Genomic DNA, 18,393 nt, shown 5'->3' on the forward strand with positions numbered 1-18,393 from the left:
ATTCACCTTTAAAACTATAACTATTCTCAAATTAACCTTACATCCCCGATTACCGGCTCCACCCCCCCAATCCAGCAAATTCCATAATCAGCAGACCAGTTATAAACCTGTTAATCCATCCTCATAATCACAACATCACTTTCCCTTCACCCCACCCCCTGTTTACAGTCTTTTGCCATCCAGGCCACCATACAGGACCCCTGAATTTCTTCTCTTCTCTGCATATTTTTTCCTTCTTCCCTGTGGGCGTTCTGGAGTTCCAATAATACCAATCGTGCCCCCCTCAAAGGCAGGGCACTCCATCCAACTTTTTGTAGAGTAAAGTCATCATTTTTTTCGTGGTGTGCTTCATTTTGTGTTGAATCATCACAGTCCTCATCTTCATCTTTTCCTTCCAAATCACAGTCACCATCACTGTCATTCTCACATTCATCTTTTTCAGTGTCAAAAACTTCATCTTCTAAAAAATCATATTCTGCCATCACCATCTGAAATTTTTGCTGTAACTCTTGCCGTCGTGTCTCCTCTTGACATAGCTCTATTCTTGTTTCCCACATTAAAGTCAAAACAGACCGCTGGAACTCAGGGGAACACTTTTTTGTTGACATAATTCAATCCTGCCAAGGTCAAAACTTGTTACGTGGGGTGGAATATGATCACAGTTTATTTTCTCGACTCCATTTTAACAAGCTGGCTGCATTCTTCAAGTCTTATTAACAATAAAGTTCGAACTCACATTTCACAAACATTTAAACCAAAAAAAGAAATTCCACAAAGTCCAGAAATACAAAGTGAAATAAAAATTGACTTATAAATCCTGATCAACTCACTGGGTTGTCTGGGCTGCCGGCTCCCGAGGAAAAGAAAGGTTTTTCTTAGTCTTTACCTCTCATAAACCACAGTCTCTCTCCTCTTTCACCCTGCATCAAAGGGGAGATTCTCTTTGATGCCTTTGAGGGATCCTTTTAAGTTAAGATCTTCTGTTTACGGCTTCGGGTTTCTGTTTACTGTCTCTTATGTTACCGTGGGGGGGGGGGTGGCTTCCTCTTTTCCCCCTCTCTCCCAAATCCAAATTGCCTTAATTTAAATTCCAAACAATCCAAATTACTCACAGTCTATTCATTTGCTAATTATTCTTGGAAGAATTGGCCGCCTCCACTTCCCAGACTCGCAGCTTCGCGCTCTCAGAGCAGCAGTGTCAGCCTGTCCGCCGCGGTTCACCTCCTCGCTCTCGGGGGCTTAAACAAAGCCGATCCGGGGAGGAGAGAGCCCGCTTTTGGCGCCGCCAGGCAAAATCCGTCCCCAAAAAGCTCGATTTGGGGCTTTTAAGGAGGTTTTGCTTCGCTGGAGCAATTCCCTCCACCTCTGAAGCGCCGAGGTCCGCTCCGCTGATCGGACCCCCGTCTGAGCAAAGATGGCGCGGTCAACCGGAAGCCAAGGCAACTGAGATTTTAGACTCAAGGAGAGGGGTGAGAGGGCTGGAGTACCTGATAGCATGGGAGGACACTCCGCCGTCCCACAATGAGTGGATACCAGCCACGGAAGTACCTGAGGAATTTTTAGTAGAAGAGTTCCACGCCCTGTTCCCCCACAGGCCCAAGCCCTGGCACATGGAAAGGGAGGAAGAGGGGGAGGGGCGGGAGGAAGGGATCGCAGGCAGCAGCTCTCCATGGAGATGGGAAGCGGAATTTGAGGATACGGAAGAAGAGGTGTGGGTTTCACCGAGGTCGACGACATCAGAGGCAGGAGAGGACTGGCAGAACATTTTTACGCCCACCAGCTCTGACGCCACTGACTTCTTGGGATTCCCGTCTTCTCAGGGGGAGGGGGAAAGATCGCCGGATTGGGGGGAAATTTTTACACCCACAGGCTCGGATGCCACAGACTTCTTGGGGTTTCACTCGTCCCCAGCAAGCAGAGAGCCCCTAGGGAGGGGGGGGAGGAGCCTGGGAGGGGGGTGGATGTGAGGGACAAGGGATACAGGGAAGTCCCTCCCATCTTAAGTTCCAGCCCATCCCCAAGCGCTGGAGAGAGTAAGGAGAGCTCTGCCTCCAGCGGAGAGTCAGGAAGTGGTGTCCGAGGCTCAGGCAAGGTTGTGGAGCCCATGCCTCAGGTGGGACAGGAAGTTGGACGCACGGGGGGGAGGCCAATCCCCCCAACTCCCGAATTGCGACGCAAACGTAGGGGGAAGAGGTTGGGTCTGCCAAAGCTTTGGTGCTGGAAGAAAACGCGCCAATCGCCATTCGGAGGTTCTGACACCTCACCTTAAGGATGCATTTTTACTGCTCTGAACACTGTAAATAATCAGCACTTAATAAAAGCCTTAAAAGACCATGCTGGAGTCGTTACTCTAGAGTAGCCATATCAGGCCCTCTGACAACTACAATGTGGATGATGACTGGAAGCACAGAGCAGGATATTGGGGAGAGCTAGATGCTTCAAGCATATGAACGTAAGCAGGGCTTGCTGAACTAGTCCAGCGTCCTGTTCTCACAGTGGCAGAACAGATGCCTGCAGAAAGCCTGCAAGCAGGACCTGAGCACAAGAACACTTCCCTGCCAGCCCAAGGTATTCTGAAGCATGAATTTATTCCATCTCCCAGCAACCAGGCAGCAGAAGCTCTCACTGACAGTGGTGACACAGATTAATGAGGTTGCAGGAAAGTCCCATTGCACCAGCACTTTTCTTCCAGATGAGTTCTGCGTGGATACAAATGAAATGTAGGAATACAGCTTACAATCACAGAAATAAGGTAGGTTCTAAAAATGTACATTTCAAGCGTCAAAAGCCAATGTAAAGTGGTGTCTGAGACAGTCTGTAAGGAAAGAGGTGGTCTTTTCAGGTCTTTCAGGGGCCTGTGCCATTTAGGGCTTTGAACGTCAACATGAGCACCTTGAATTGGGCCATAACACAAACCAGCAACCAATGCGGGTATCTTAAAGCAGAAGTTATATGAGAACTAAATGGCACCGCGGTCAGTAATCCAGCTGCTGCATTTTGGTCCAGTTGAAGTTTCTGAGTAATCTTTGAGCACAACACCACATAGAGCACATTGAGGATTAAGCATGCAATGTGGAACCACAGTAATAATAGCGCTTCCACCTACCAGTGTAAGAAGAGGAATGCTTTAGCAGCATTAAAGAGCCCTGAAGCAGCCCAGTTCAGTTAGTTGACACACATAAACCAGCCACAAGAGGGCATAAAAGTACTGGCATCCTAAGCATCACATTAACGTAATACAGTGAATTAAAAAGTCTTCTTTAAGGAGTGCATTACAAGATGCTCAAATTCAGAAAGGAGAACTGGGCTAGTGGGTCTGAAACATATCAAAGCAACCCAATGGCAGGCTTACCTTAAAAAGCAGAGCTGAAGCCTGCGTTGGAGAATACACCAGGCGCTCCCAAATCACTATAAAGGCAATACAAACAGAGGGTTGTTTTTCTAGAGCTGGTGTAGCCTGGAGAACAAAGGGCCCAATGCTCAGAAGGCACTTTTGCTCCATTTCTGTTCCCGCAGGAAGTAATTTTAACTCAGCAAATTGCCAGGATGCCCTAGCTCAAGTTTCTCTCTCCCCCCCCCCACCCCATTTTTGTTTTAAAGGCTGTGATTGCTGGCTAAACCTTCACTCATTAGAAGAAGAAGAAGAAGAAGAAGAAGAAGAAGAAGAAGAAGAAGAAGAAGAAGAAGAAGAAGAAGAAGAAGAAGAAGAAGAAAGCCAGTATCCAGTATCAACAAGAAGTATACCTAAACAAATTCTATTTGGCATATTGCCAGGCCTAGCAATATAGCACAAGAAATATGACCAAAATTTATAAAAATAGGAACACTTGTGAAATGAAAAGGTCAGCAAGAAACTATAGGCCATACACTGATTGCTGCTGCTGACATGTGACCGTCTGGTAAGTTTGAAGAAGGTGCAAATTGACTTGAATGTGGGAGCATGTATTACCATTCCAATTCTATCAAGAGAAAAATAATCATGAAAACACATTAAAAAGATCATCTGTAATTTGCCTGCCCTTGCCGCAATGTGGCCCTCATTGTACTGACTTTCAGAAGTGTTCGTCTTTTCAAATTCTGTTGCCCAAGGTTATATTTCTGAGTAACAAGAGCTGGTGAGAAAACCACCAAAGGTTCAGCCTTTCCTAACTGTAATTTCAGCTATGAAGAAAGGTCATGGTACTGGAGCAAAAGAAGCCTTGGGGTAGGACAGAGGAACAAGACTGATGACAGAGGTCATTTGGACAACCATTTACTTTGGCTTAGAATCATAGAATCGTAGAGTTGGAAGAGACCACAAGGGCCATCCAGTCCAACCCCCTGCCGAGCAGGAAACACCATCAAAGCATTCTTGACATATGCCTGTCAAGCCTCTGCTTAAAGACCTCCAAAGGAGGAGACTCCACCACACTCCTTGGTAGCAAATTCCACTGCCGAACAGCTGTTACTGTCCGGAGGTTCTTCCTAATGTTTAGGTGGAATCTTCTTTCTTGTAGTTTGAATCCATTGCTCCGTGTCCGCTTCTCTGGAGCAGCAGAAAACAACCTTTCTCCCTCCTCTATATGACATCCTTTTATATATTTGAACATGGCTATCATATCACCCCTTAGCCTTCTCTTCTCCAGGCTAAACATACCCAGCTCCCTAAGCCGTTCCTCATAAGGCATCGTTTCCAGGCCTTTGACCATTTTGGTTGCCCTCTTCTGGACACGTTCCAGCTTGTCAGTATCCTTCTTGAACTGTGGTGCCCAGAACTGGACACAGTACTCCAGGTGAGGTCTGACCAGAGCAGAATAAAGTGGTACTATTACTTCCCTTGATCTAGACGCTATACTCCTATTGATGCAGCCCAGAATTGCATTGGCGTTTTTAGCTGCTGTATCACACTGCTGACTCATGTCAAGTTTGTGGTCCACCAAGACTCCCAGATCCTTTTCACATGTACTGCTCTCAAGTCAGGTGTCACCCATCCTGTATTTGTGCCTTTCATTTTTTTTTGCCCAAGTGTAGTACTTTACATTTTTCCCTGTTAAAATTCATCTTGTTTGCTTTGGCCCAGTTGTCTAATCTGTTAAGGTCATTTTGAAGTGTGATCCTGTCCTCTGGGGTATTAGCCACCCCTTCCAATTTGGTGTCATCTGCAAACTTGCTCAGGATGCCCTCAAGCCCATCATCCAAGTCATTGATAAAGATGTTGAATAAGATTGGGCCCAAAACAGAACCCTGTGGCACCCCACTAGTCACTACTCTCCAGGATGAGAAGGAGCCATTGATGAGCACCCTTTGGGTTCGGTCAGTCAGCCAGTTAACAATGCACTGAATGGTAGCATTGTCTAGACCACATTTTACCAGCTTCTTTACAAGACTCTCATGGGGCACCTTGTCAAAGGCCTTGCTGAAATCAAGATAGGCTACATCCACAGCGTTCCCTTCATCTACCAGGCTTGTAATTCTGTCAAAAAATGAGATCAGGTTAGTCTGACATGACTTATTTTTCAGAAACCCATGCTGACTTTTAGTGATCACAGAGTTTCTTTCTAGGTGCTCACAGACCGTTTGCTTAATGATCTGCTCTAGAATCTTTCCTGGTATTGATGTCAGGCTGACTGGGCGGTAATTGTTTGGGTCCTCTCTTTCCCCCTTTTTGAAAATAGGGACAACATTGCCCTCCTCCAGTCTGCTGGAACTTCGCCTGTTCTCCAGGAATTTTCAAAGATTATTGCCAGTGGTTCGGAAATCACCTCTGCCAGTTCTTTTAATACTCTTGGATGTAGTTTATCTGGCCCTGGAGACTTGAATACATCTAAACTAGCCAAGTATTCTTGTACTACCGCCTTTCTTATTCTGGGCTGTGTTCCCCCTGCTGAATCATCTGCTCCATATTCTTCAGGTCGGGTATTGTTTTCTTTTTTGGAGAAGACTGAGGCAAAGAAGGCGTTGAGGAGTTCTGCCCTTTCTCTATCCCCTAAATCAGAATCTTGGTTGTGCCATATCACGGGAAGTAGAGTACGGTATTTTTCTGCCTGCAAGGCTTGAGGGTGCCAGGACACAGCTGTACCTGAGCTTTCAGATGCTGAATGACTGAGGCTGCAAACTATGCACATACAAGGAAGGAAGGAAGCTCCATTTGTCTCAATGGGACTTACTCCCAAGTAAATATGCTTAGGATCATGCTACACATCTTGTTAACTAAAATTGTTTGACCAGATCTGAATGACAGATCTACTCTCTCTGTGTGTTTGTTAATCTTCACCTCTCTTTTCAAAACAGCTTGCGAATCTGTCAGAATGGACTCTGGTACATTAAATCTTATGCCTCATTAAATTATTAGTCATTATTTTTGAATACTAGAAAAAAGAGGATGGTCTAATTTCATGTAGTGATTCATGGTACCTGGTATGATCAAGGAGCCTTTTCTTTTCCCCTGACAGTCAAAGTTGGCATTGGATAGTGCAGAGAATTTGAGAAAGAGAGAGAGAGAGAGAGAGAGAGAGAGAGAGATTCAGTTATTGTCATTTATTTATGTAAGAAGCAAATATGCCAGTGATTTGTTCTCAAATACAAAGTAGTGATAGATGGAGTAATTCCATTTGCATTCCGCCACTCCACCAAAAAGTAGAGGGAGTCAAATGGGTTTTTCTTCATGAAACAATCCTGAGAGACTGCTTAGACAGAGAATTCCTGGCACAAAGTTCCCCACTGAGTTTCATCCTAGTTCCAGATACAGAAATATGTACACAAACAATGCTATGGCCACCCTGACTATAAAAGATCCTTGGCCAACAAACTTGCAGCCAGTCAACTGGTTATATGATTCCCAGACCTCAGTATTAAAACATTTCTTAAATGGAAATGGATACTGCACACTCACACCACCACCCCCTAAAAACTCCCCACAACACTATCTTTCCCCCCATTGTGAAACATGATAACTAAGGCGGGTGACATTTGGCCTTGCACTCTTATGTGCTTTCTTTTTTTGAAAGTGTGCAGATGCATCAATACAGAAATACCTGCATGCATGTCCAGAACAACAACAAAAATAGAGGTAGTGGAGGTTGGAGGAGGAGAGGACGGGGAGGACGGGGGGGGGGGGGAGAGAGAACCAACAACAACAACAACCCAGATACATTTTGCTAAGCTCTTTTCACACAGTGAAATAGCAATGAATCTCCATGACTGAAAAAAGGGTATGTGCGGAAACTAATGCACACAGAGAGAAAAATCTAATTTCCACCCTCTACCCCGCCAGAGGGGAAGTCAAAGCGAGGAGGAAACGGACATTTGCCAAGAGGCTGCTCTGCTATAGAGGTGTCAGCGCTGCTGCCCAGGGGTGAGGCGGCGGCCCTTGAAGGGTGCTGGATCTGACACCCCAGGCAGTCGCTCGCTTCCCATTGCCTGGGTGGGCTGGCCCTGCTCCCGTCCGGGCCTAAACTGCTCCTCACAGGATTTTTTTGGGGGGGGGGGGCAGGAGGCATTGTACGTCAGGATGGACAGACAGACAGAAAATTAACCGGAAAACCGAGTGGCGGGGGTGGGGAGAGAGACAGACAAGGGCAACGAAGACCACAGACCCCGGCCCCGTGCTGAGGCAGCCCCGCTGCCCCCTCAGCTGCCCTTACCCCACTCGCCGCCCGGCTCCCCCAGCTCCCCCGGCTAGGCCCGGGAGAGTAGTAGCGGAGGAGGGACGCCTCAGAACGGAATCCGACGACCCCTTTCAGGCGCTACATCAGGCGGGCTTTACAACACATTTAATAAAAGGCACACCAACAAATCTCCCCTTGAAGGGCCTGTGTTTCGCTCTGCCCTCTTGCAGATCCCCACGCAGCAGCCCCGCGCTTTCAAAACAACAACACATAAAATCCTCCCCCCCCCTCCTCCTCCGTGTCCCAACCTTTCTTATGGCGTCCACCTCTTTCCTGGGAGGTTTTCCAGCAGAGCTTAGATGGCCATCCATCAGGGATCCGTCAGTGGAGATTCCTGCATCAGGTTGGAGGAGGTGACCCCCGAGGCCCCTCTTCCCATTCTACCAATACTTTGAACCGGAACCCTCAACCCATTGTATAGGTTTCTGCATTTTCTGCTGTACCAAACACGTTCTTCCTAGTATATAGGTCTCCTATTTATTTTCTTTTTCAACCTTGTTTAAGCTGTTTATTAGCAGAACACACACTGGGCAGGAACTGAAAGAAACTGGGATGAGGCGGTCTAAGGGTGAAGTCCTGCTCCCGCCCATCATAATACTGGACAGATTAACTACAGGGTGTTGAGAGGGGTTATTTATTTTGAACTATTAAGTGAGAAACAGCAGCCATAGTTTAGGCCAGAAGTGCTTTCCCTTGGTGACCCCGCCATGTTGAAAAGGGCGTGTGTTTGCGAGGTGTTTCCTGTCCTGTCCAGGAGTACACCGCTTAACCCACTGCTTAAACCACTGAAAGATATATTTGAGAAGTAAATGTTAAGGGGAACAATGCCAGTTACTAAGCAAGATAGCTAAAGTAACGGGTCATGTCCTCCATTATGACAGGTCCCCCCTGCTGAGTGACTTGGCTGAGAACTTTGGGAAGAGCAACCATTTGAGTGAGGAGAGCAAGTGAGAGGATATTGTTAGGAAAAATGAAGAGACTCTCTCCGTCTCGAGTGTAAGTAGGATTTCTCCTTCTTTCTGCATTCTGTTTCTTTCACGTTCCCTCAAGATTTAGAAATGGAGGGTAGGGTTACCTGCCAGATGCCCCAAATTCAGCACAGAGATACGTATCTAGAACCCATTTCCTAATTCCCTCCCTCTTCTTTCCTAGGTTCCGAAGTCTGAGAAGGCTCCGTGGGTTGCTGGTCTCCTGCTGCCGTTTGCCCAAGATACATCCCCTGGTCGGTGAGGAGGAGGTGGATGAATGGAAGGAAGAAGTAAAAGTAATGAAAGATGGGAAGGAGGAGGTGTTGAAGATCAGAGAAATTTTTGTAAGACCATTCGACCAGGGGATGGAGTCCACTGATACCAACGTGGAGGGTGAGTGTTGATCTTTCTTCATCAGGAACAGGGAGGCCAGAGACAGGACTGTGGTGCAAAAAACCCTCCGGCACCCCACCCCCATTTCCCTCCCGGTGGGCAGGAGCGTGGCATGGCGGAGGGCAGAGAGCTGTTGCTGGGAGGCGCAGCGTTGAGCCTCGCCTCTTCCTTGGCGCCCTCCAGAACTTGGCGCTGCGGTGCCCAGCGCCACTAGCTCCTATGGGCAAGATGCCCCTGGCCAGAGAAAATCTGGCTGTGGGGCGGGGCGGGGGGAGAAGAAAGATGGGTTATGAATATAATAATAAATTAAATATTAAGAATCTTTTCTCTTCTTTTTTGTTCCAGGCAGCGGCAGCAGTGAGACCAGCAGCTAGAGCGGAGCTCTTATGCCCCCCCCCACGCCCAGTTCCCCGTTCAATTGTTTTGATTCAATTAAAGTTTGTGATACAAATATGCTAGTCTTGATCATGTTTTTATCCCTGGGGGTTTTTTTTTCCAACAGTTGTGAGGATGGGTGCATCTACAGCGGCAAGAAAGTTACTTGCCCAAAAATGGAAAGAAGAAGAATACGTCCCAGCGAAAGAAGAATGGATAGAAAAACTTATAGAATATACAGAAATGGCAAATCTTACTGGAAAATTAATAAATCAAGATAACCAACTTTTTATGAAAGAATGTAAATGGTATATTGAATATTAACAAATAAACTATAAACAGATAAGAACATTTTTACGGCTAAAAATTGGCCGCTGTTTCTTTAATGCTGGGGGGAGCTTGAGTCAGCATGAGTCAGTACTAGTCTGCGTTGACTCATGCAACCTCTCACCTAATTGTATTGTACCTGTATATATAGAGTGGTGTTTTGCTGGGGTTTTGGTTGGTTGGTTGGTTGGTTGGTGAAAGCTGGTGGTGTTGATGTCTGTACAGTTAATCATTTTGCAGTTAAAGACTTTTAAGAATAAAAGCAGTATAAAAGGACACTCTTTTCGTGGAGTCTTTTGTGCCAGGCAAAGCAAGTCAGAAGCTTTGCCATATTTTTTCAAAACACTGACAGAACATTGTAATAACCTGCAGTTTTATAAGAGTTGGAAGCTATCTATATATATATATGAATGTAAACTGGCCATGTCCGTTAGTATCCACTAGGGTGATGACTTTTTTACAACCTCATTTCCCTGTATCATAATTTGATGAGCTTTGATTAAAGATTAGATAAAATCTTACTTTCAAAGAGATTTGATAAAAAAAACCACGCACAAAATTATTTTTTAAAAATTATTTATCAGTTTTTTGACCATTTTTGAAGCCACTGTAAGCAGATATAAAATTGAACCCAAGCTTTAGAGTCACATAACTACATCATTATATAGGGTCATCAAACACACAAGCTGCAGTAACAGTATAGACGCCGCTAGAGGACGATGTTTTGCTACCTCTCCAGTAGGTTCTTTCCCCAGCATGTCTGGCAGGGTCTGCTGGCTGAGTTTTGAGGACCCAAAAAGGGGCTTTTACCTTGCGCAGGTATGACATTTGCATACCCTATGTTGCTAAGAACACTCCCCATTGTGGAATGTGGTGTTGTGTCCAAATTTAGTAGCTTTATATCAACTGAAAACGTTTTGCTGGGTTTCCTCCACATCACCCCGCGCTCTGCCATGCCCTCCTCTGGTTCCTAAGCCATCTTCAGAAGCTATTCTCGGCCATCCTGAGATCTAGGGATGTGCTTAGTTTGAGGATGCCAATTTCTGTATGTATGTATATATATATATATATATATATATATATATATATATATATATATAGTGTGTGTGTGTGTGTGTGTGTGTGTGTGTGTGTGTGTGTTAGATGTCTTGCAGTGGTGTTACACCGAGAAAGACACCCCCCCCCAAAGAAAAATCCCTAAGCTGCCAAGAATCTAGAGTTTTGGTCTTTAAACAACCAGCACCAAGCTGCACTTGGACTGCGCGTGGAGTGTTTTATTCTCATTTTAAACCAATCTTAAAATTTAAAGCAATCCAATAAAGAATGCATCCTCTTGAATTATGGATATTCCAGTGCCATTGTCTCTTGGCTATACTATATAGCCCAGAGGAACATTTTTAATTACAGAGCCCATGGCAGAGTGGATAGGAAATGCTTTGTTTTCTGCTCCATCAATTAACAGAAGTGTGCCTTTCCACTAAAGATTCAGATGAAAAGTCACACACAACAGAGGCTGAGTGCTCAGCCGGTGTGAAATCACTGGAACTCCTCCATTTTGCATGCGGCAGAATGAGGTGGTGGAATAGACTAGAGAATACAGAATATATGGAATATAACGAATGCTCCATCATGTAATAAAACAATTACCTGTGTTATGTATTGGTTTAAACTGTGTGCATGAATCTCACTGTTAAGTTCTGTAACTACCTTTCCCGCTCCAGGAGGATTCAAACGGGTGTGGTGATTGTTGCTATTGGTTAACTTGTTAGTACAATTTGGATCCTTACGGTACTATGATTGGGTCCCGCCAAAATATAAATGTACGGTATCCTTTCCCCAACTCCTGTTCCTGAGAGTATAAAACAAGCTCGTCCTTTCCCTCCACCCCAGTTAAGATTCTACTGTAAATAAAGATTGTTCTTGTTAGACTTGACTCCTAGCATATCCTTGCTAGCATGCTGAATCACTACAGAGAGCTGATCACACAGGAGCTGACATCTGCACCCAAAACTTAACAACCTGCAAGTAAAAAGCTAGCTGATCAGGGGAAAATGGTCTCTCCAGCCTCCTCCTTGCTATGTTAGTTTTTAATTTGACTGGGAGAGTTTTCATTCATCACAATACACATTGCGCCTGGAAAGGGAGGTGCGGAGAGGGGGAAGAGAGTGGCTCAAATCCTGAAGAGGCAGCATTCTGCACTGCAACGTTTTGTTACAAGTTCCACTTGTTCTCATGTATTTGCACACGAGTGAAAAACCCAAAGCTCCGATAGCGCCCCGAGATATTCGGATGAAGGGCGGCATGCAAATTTAATCAATAAAAAACAACACGGCAAACAACCCTCTGGGGGGGAAACTGCTCTTTTTTCAAAAAAATATATGCATCTGGTGCAGTTGTCTCAAGACATAGCTGACATATATACAGCTGCTTGGAGCGATTAGGGGCATTAAATCGCTTTGCAGACGCCCAATGATTTCCTTTGTCCAGTAGCGAAGTGACCTTCTCTATATGGCGGTGCCAATGCGGCCGCCTTACTTTTCCCTTATTTGTAGTGTGTGTAACTAACGTTCCGGCGGCAAGCAGGAATCGCAGCCGGAAGGTTCCGACTAGCTGACGTGGCGGGGAATGCCTGTGGGCGTGGCTATGCTAATAAGCCAGCCAGAATGATGGGATGCAGAGGCATAAGCAAAGACTTTGTTTTAGTGATAGGTGGTGTAAGTAAACCTTTTTTTTAAGCATTAGCAATAAATAAAGAAAGTCATTTCAAAGAATAAGGCAAGCAAGGGGGGGCAATTTCAAAATTTGTAAAGACAGGGAAAAAAGCAGAATGCATGAAAGATTTAGGAAACTTGATCACTCTCTGGAGGTAGGCGGGTAGCCTTTGATTCTAATAATCCTTCTTTTGTATACAGTATTAAAGTCACTTGCAGGCTGGTTTGTGTTTTGTTTCAGCTGCATCCCTAGGAATTAACCCTCGCAGGAATTGTGTAAAACTTTGCTCCAAAATGCTTGAATCAAGTTGGCATGTTGACTGGTAGATTTTTAAGCACAGGAAGGTCTGGCTGGGGGCAGGGTGTGTGTGTGTGTGTGTGTGTGTGTGTGTGTGTAAGCACCAGTTGTTTAAATAATTACATTAGTGAAGATGGGGGGGGAGGATGGAAACTTTTTATGTGACCTCCGGATAAAGGGCAGTATATAAATTAAATTAATAATAATACAACAACTGCAGAATACAACAGAAACAACTGCAAAATACAATGTGGACGACTGTCAAAAAGATGTCAAGGGATGAATGAGCCAAGCATGCATGGTTCAGAGTGTGCTGTTAGTCCTGCAGCAACTTCTCGGAGCAACTTACTTTTCAGTACCAAGAAAGAAAGGCTGAACGTTATTGCTATCCCTATATTGGGTTTTTCAAATTCTCCTGCTCCCTGGTATTTTTACATACGGAAAACTCTTTTGCCTGTTTTGTTTGTTTATTAAGGATCCCCCTCTGCAGTTTACAAACAGCCACAGGTATGTTTGTCTCTGAGCAAGCAGGCCAGGCGCCCTTTGCCCAGCTTAATCAGTGCTATGGAACCGGCTGGGACTTTGGCACAGGAGGAAGCAGGGAGTGTTGACCCAGCACAGGCTGAGTTAGTGAGCCATCAACTGATGTGGCAGGCGGACTTTGACAGCTGCCTTTGGGGACGAGAAGGACTGAGGCCGGCATTTAGAGCTGTAGCTGGTGGTCTCACTTTTAAACAGGTGTGGTGTGTGTGTGTTTGTGGTGTAAACAAGCTCACGTGTTGGTGGGAATATTGTTGCTCACCCCAGGATTTATCCTGGAGCATCCCATTGAAACTCGGTTTGCTCTGCCTAGGATGTGGGTGTGAAACAAAAGCAAAAACAAATTGAGTCAATACCATTTGTGTACAGTCAGATGTTAGGACTTGCCGCAGCTGGGTTGACAAAGATGAGGAGTGCAACATATGGGGGGCATGGGTTACTTTAAAAAATGGGCCAGTGGGGGGAAGAAATACCTTTTGCTCTTACAGAACATGGCACTTAAGATTTCTTCGCAGGTGTGTTTTGAATACAAGGATGTACCATACTAGTTGAGAGAGCAAGTAAGTGTTCAATTCAGTTCTCACTTCAGTTATGAGTTTCTTAGTTGGTTGTATGCCAGCCACAGTTTTACAGGACTGCTGTAAGCTGCTGAAATAGTGTATGTGAAGTTCTCTGAGGACTTAGAAAAAGTGCTTTGTAATTCTTGTTAAATGTTGAGATCAGTCATGTTGAATGCTGTCCATTCAGTGTTCCTAGCTTGTCAAAACTCTGTGTCTAAAATGCCAACCTCTGAACAAACTTCAAAATAAAACAAAGTGAAATACAACATGTTTACATAGACCCATCTTTTGCACCAAGTCATACCATTTTAGTGCATTTATTTAAACACCAGGTATTGAACCGGTGACCTGCCCAGCTACTGAGCTTGTCAAAGGGCTTCCTGCTTTTTACCCGGGAGCCCTCTCTACACCACTGCCCGTGTACTCTAATGCGTGTTTGCAGAGAACTATGAGGCATGGAAACCTTGGGATTTTGTGTATCTCCTTTTGAAGACGGGCTGTTTTTGTTGTGTCACCTCTCTTACAATTATGCTTATCTTTGCAGGAAAGGAAATCTGAATGAAAGCAGGCCCTGCAGAAAGTCCAAGATGGAGCCTTGGGTCCCCCCGCAGCAGCCCCAGCCACAAGGCAGACATGCTCCCCAGATGGAAGGCTATGAGAGGGGCCCATGGAAGGCAGTTCCCCATGGCATTCCACCGCCTCAATCCAGGCACGGCAGCGAGTGGCTGTACCACCATGAACCCTGGGCTAGGCCTCAGCCTTGGCCAGATGCTCGAGTAGAATACCACCATGCTGCCTATCACCCAAGACTCCAGGACTATAGGAGGCCAAACTCCAGAGCAGAGTATTATGAAATTGGCTACCCCAACCGGTCATATTCAAGGTAAGACTTGAGAAAGATAACACGGAAGGATTGGGGGGACCTTGCAGAGAGATCAGCAGAGCCTCTCCTTCCATATAGTCTCTTAGCCCTTCTCTGTTTCATACAGAGGGCCTCAAACGTTCATTTATCACTTCAATTCCAATGGTTTTTTTATATATATTAATGCAGCTGTGTGGAACCCCAAATCATTGCATTTAATCAAAGTAGTTCCAAAGGAGGAGGAGAGGGATAACTATGGTATCTCCTCACTTACAGGATCCCTCTAGTAGCTTTCTCTCTCTGTGTGTGGGAAATCTACTGGATCTGCAGATCTTTTCTGCTGGGGTGAAAGAAAGAGATTGTGTGTGGGTTTTTTTAGTTGGAAAATGCCCAGGGAGAAAGAATTACCCAGCCCCTTTCCTGCTGCACTACTCCAAACTAATTTGGAGCGCCCTATGACCTCAGTAAATAATTTTTAATATTACTGAAAAAACAATGGTCTAATTCAGGCATTGGATAACTATAGGCATTTCCAGCATGGATGATGTTGGGGTGCACACTTGGGTTCCACCCAGCACCATGGGGTACACAGGCTCCTCTTTAGACCTTCGTGTAATTAGCACAAAGGTTGCAGAGCATTTCTTAGCATCTTTTGTTGAATGTGCTGTGACCAGGGTCCCTTCTCTTAGGAGGGTTTCCAATGGCCTGTTCAACCAAATGCATCAGATTTTTGAGCTAATTTGACAGAGATCTAAAGAGGAGCCTGTGCGTCTGCTAGGGGGTGAGGATGGGGCCCTGTTCACATTTAAGACCTTGTGTGTTCAGGCCTTATGTTTTCCCGGTATATAACCAAGCTGTGATGAGTTTTGGCTGTTCTCTCCTCCCCTAATTCATCTGCAGAGAGGTTGGAAGCTTTCACTTTCAGTTTTACACAAACCACAGTTCTCAGTGATCCCCGAATTAGGAAAGTGTTGTTTGTTTAAACTAGGGTTAGCCAACCCCTACAGAAGTTGCTGTGCTACAGCTCCCCTCATCCCTAATCACTGGCCATGTTGGTGTAGAAATTGGAGTCCAACAACATCTAGAGAGCACCATGTTGGCTAACCCTGATTTAAACTATTGTTTCAGAAAACAAACAGGTCCTGAAATCATGGTTTGCTCCCAACTAGTTCTCACTAAACATAGTCTAAAACAAACCACAGTTTCCTGATTTTGGATGCTATGGGGAACCATGGTTAGTTCAGAACTGAAACTGAAAGTTTATGACAATCTCTTCACCGATGTGAAAGAATAGGAGTATATAAACAGTATGCTTGCTGCAGCTTGTTTACATAGTAGAAACCATGATTTCCTGATATATCTGATTTTTGTGTGTGTGTGTGTGTGTGTTCTGATATATCTGATTTGGGCCTACGTATCTCCTATATCACATCTAGTGTTGTGGTCACACTGCTTCTTTATCCTGAAACTTGCTTCTGCTCTCAGGCTAGCTATTCACTGCATCAATGAGGTGAAGTAAGTAATCCACATCAAGGGATTTATTTGTGGTCTGTATTCATATTTTTCAATGATCAGATACAGAGCTGGGAGTGGGAGAGAAGGTCATTTCAATTACCAAGTGGTCATTATAGCCCATTTATTACCTTCCATAGCAGTTTTTGGAACTGTTTCTGACAGCATTTCCCTCCTGAATTTTTATCCTCACAAATAACTAGGATTTTAGACAGTTACCCAAAGCAGCTTCCTCCATCTCCCTTTCTGCTCTCTCTCCTTTGGGCCACGCTTCAGGCAAGGTTATGAAGACCACCATCGGAACTTTGTGGAAGATTATGTGCATAGCGACTCCCAGAGATACCCCCAACCTGGGCAGAGCGAGAGAGGTACTGCTTTCTCCACAGAAACAAAACTGGTTTAAAAATACTTGATGGAACTGGATTGAAGAGGAATTCTAGAACCCATTCTGGTGGTGTGTGCTTGTGTACATTGTGACGATCCCACCTCTGCCACCAAAAATGTGACGATACTCCCTTCTCTATTACTAGCAGTGTGCTGAAGGAATTCAGTTATTGTTCAAACAACCCACTATTCCTTCTTTCTCCCCAAATAAACTCCCTGTTTTTATATGGGTTTGCTAGTACATAGAGTACAGTTCCAGCTTTCCAAATAACATGGCTCTGTATCCTTAAAAACTCCAGGCAAATGTTTCAGGAACAATCTTGTGCCCTCAGTTAAGGTTTCCCTCTCAACTCAGGTTCACCTCAGCAGCTGTTGCCTCAGCCCTTTAGCCACTGCAAGGCACTCTTTCCCTCCACTTGCCTCCCCTGTGTGTGACTTTGAGATGCAAACTATCCACCTGCTCCTCAGGCTTAGTTTTATCTCCCCTCTTCAGTCACCACCCTTTTGAGTTTAGATACGTTGCTGGAATAAGGAGGAACACAACATTTGACACAACATAGATGAAAGCTTTATTTAACTGGAGAACATGTATATTTCTTTATGGTTTCATTTGTTTAAACTCTTAGTTCATCATCTTCTTTTCATATAACACAGACTTGTTAATACACCTCCTGCATCCCTCTCTAACACTCTACTCTCCCCAACTGCCGACTCCCAACTGCCAACCACCATTTAGAATGCCATCAAGCTCCGCCTCCCAAGGAACACCTGCCTATAATGGGAGAGATAGATTAACCCATGATGAACCAGAATCATCATCAGGCACTATTCCGCCACATACATATTCAAAGCCTTCCTTACGCCATGCTTGTTCTCTGCCTCTGCCTATCCTTCATGGCTCTGTGTTACAAAGGGCCATCGGCTGCATACACACCACACACTGAAACAACATTGAATCCCCATTATTTTCCCCACCCCAGAAAATAAATTGTGTGAACTGTGGTTTACCCCTACAATTCCAGGCACCATTAACAAACTACTGTTCCTAGGATTCTTTGGAGGAACTCATGTATTTTAGACGTGCTTTAAATGTACGGAGCCCAACAATTCTCTGTGGTTAGATTTACCATTGTCTCATTTGCTAAGTTCAATGATCCTCCTCATTTGATAACCTTTTTGAAATAAAATTCTGGTTTTTCTTTTAAAAAAGGAAAAAAAGTCCATCTCAGCAAGAATGTGAAATTTTTGTCTCACAGGCTCAAAATTCTCAGTACTTTTCCTGAACTAGTTCTGAGCCTAAATGTCAACCCATTTTGTGAGCCCCATTTACAGGCCTTGAAAGCCCCATATTTATTTATTTACTAATACATTTATACCTTGAGTTGTACAGCAATTCTAAGAAACCAAAAAACCAGCACAGTTTTGAAATCGGTGGATAGACTCTAGAGGTTTTGAAAGGTTCAGCCTGTTATCTTGATTTAAAATGATGTCCAACACCATCCAAATATTCACTTCTTAATCTCAGGAACCATCATGCACAATTTGGATACGATATAGTAAGACAAGGGTTGCCAACCTTTTTGGATTAGTGGGCACATTTCAAATTTTGAGAGAGTGCTGGGGGTGCCAGTCACAAAATGCATACCATGTAGTGGGCATAACACAAAATGGCTGCCACAGTAGAGTTAGAGAGGCAGCTGCCCCTGGCAACCTTATACTTACCATGGGAAATCATCTATGTTATGCTGGTCCTGATTATGGAGATCTCCCTCAGAAAAAATAAATGTAGTAGCCAACACCACTCTAATTTCACAGAA

The 18,393-nt window shown here is 44.7% G+C and overlaps 1 protein-coding gene and 1 long non-coding RNA gene across 6 annotated transcripts in view; one reads left to right on the plus strand and one right to left on the minus strand.

Annotated features, from left to right (window-relative positions):
- Positions 1-2,385: 2,385 nt before the first annotated feature.
- LOC132592500 (uncharacterized) lies at positions 2,386-6,420 on the minus strand. The gene is made up of 3 exons (XR_009557970.1): positions 6,394-6,420; positions 3,353-3,408; positions 2,386-2,699 (listed from the first exon to the last, which is right to left on the minus strand). It is a non-coding gene; the product is annotated as an uncharacterized LOC132592500 (long non-coding RNA).
- A 5,888-nt stretch (positions 6,421-12,308) lies between these two features.
- SEC16B (SEC16 homolog B, endoplasmic reticulum export factor) overlaps positions 12,309-18,393 on the plus strand; it is a 53,045-nt gene continuing 46,960 nt past the window's right edge. For 2 of the 5 annotated variants that reach the window (XM_035122581.2, XM_060276587.1), the window contains exons 1-3: positions 13,476-13,818; positions 14,363-14,701; positions 16,469-16,560. In XM_035122581.2, the coding sequence (XP_034978472.1) occupies positions 14,406-14,701; positions 16,469-16,560 (388 nt within the window). In that variant the 5' untranslated portion in view covers positions 13,476-13,818; positions 14,363-14,405. The other 3 variants (XM_035122580.2, XM_035122579.2, XM_035122583.2) reach the window with 3 other exon arrangements.

This window comes from Zootoca vivipara, chromosome 7 (genome assembly GCF_963506605.1).
Source record: "Zootoca vivipara chromosome 7, rZooViv1.1, whole genome shotgun sequence".
In the NCBI taxonomy this organism is placed as follows: Eukaryota; Metazoa; Chordata; class Lepidosauria; order Squamata; family Lacertidae; genus Zootoca; species Zootoca vivipara.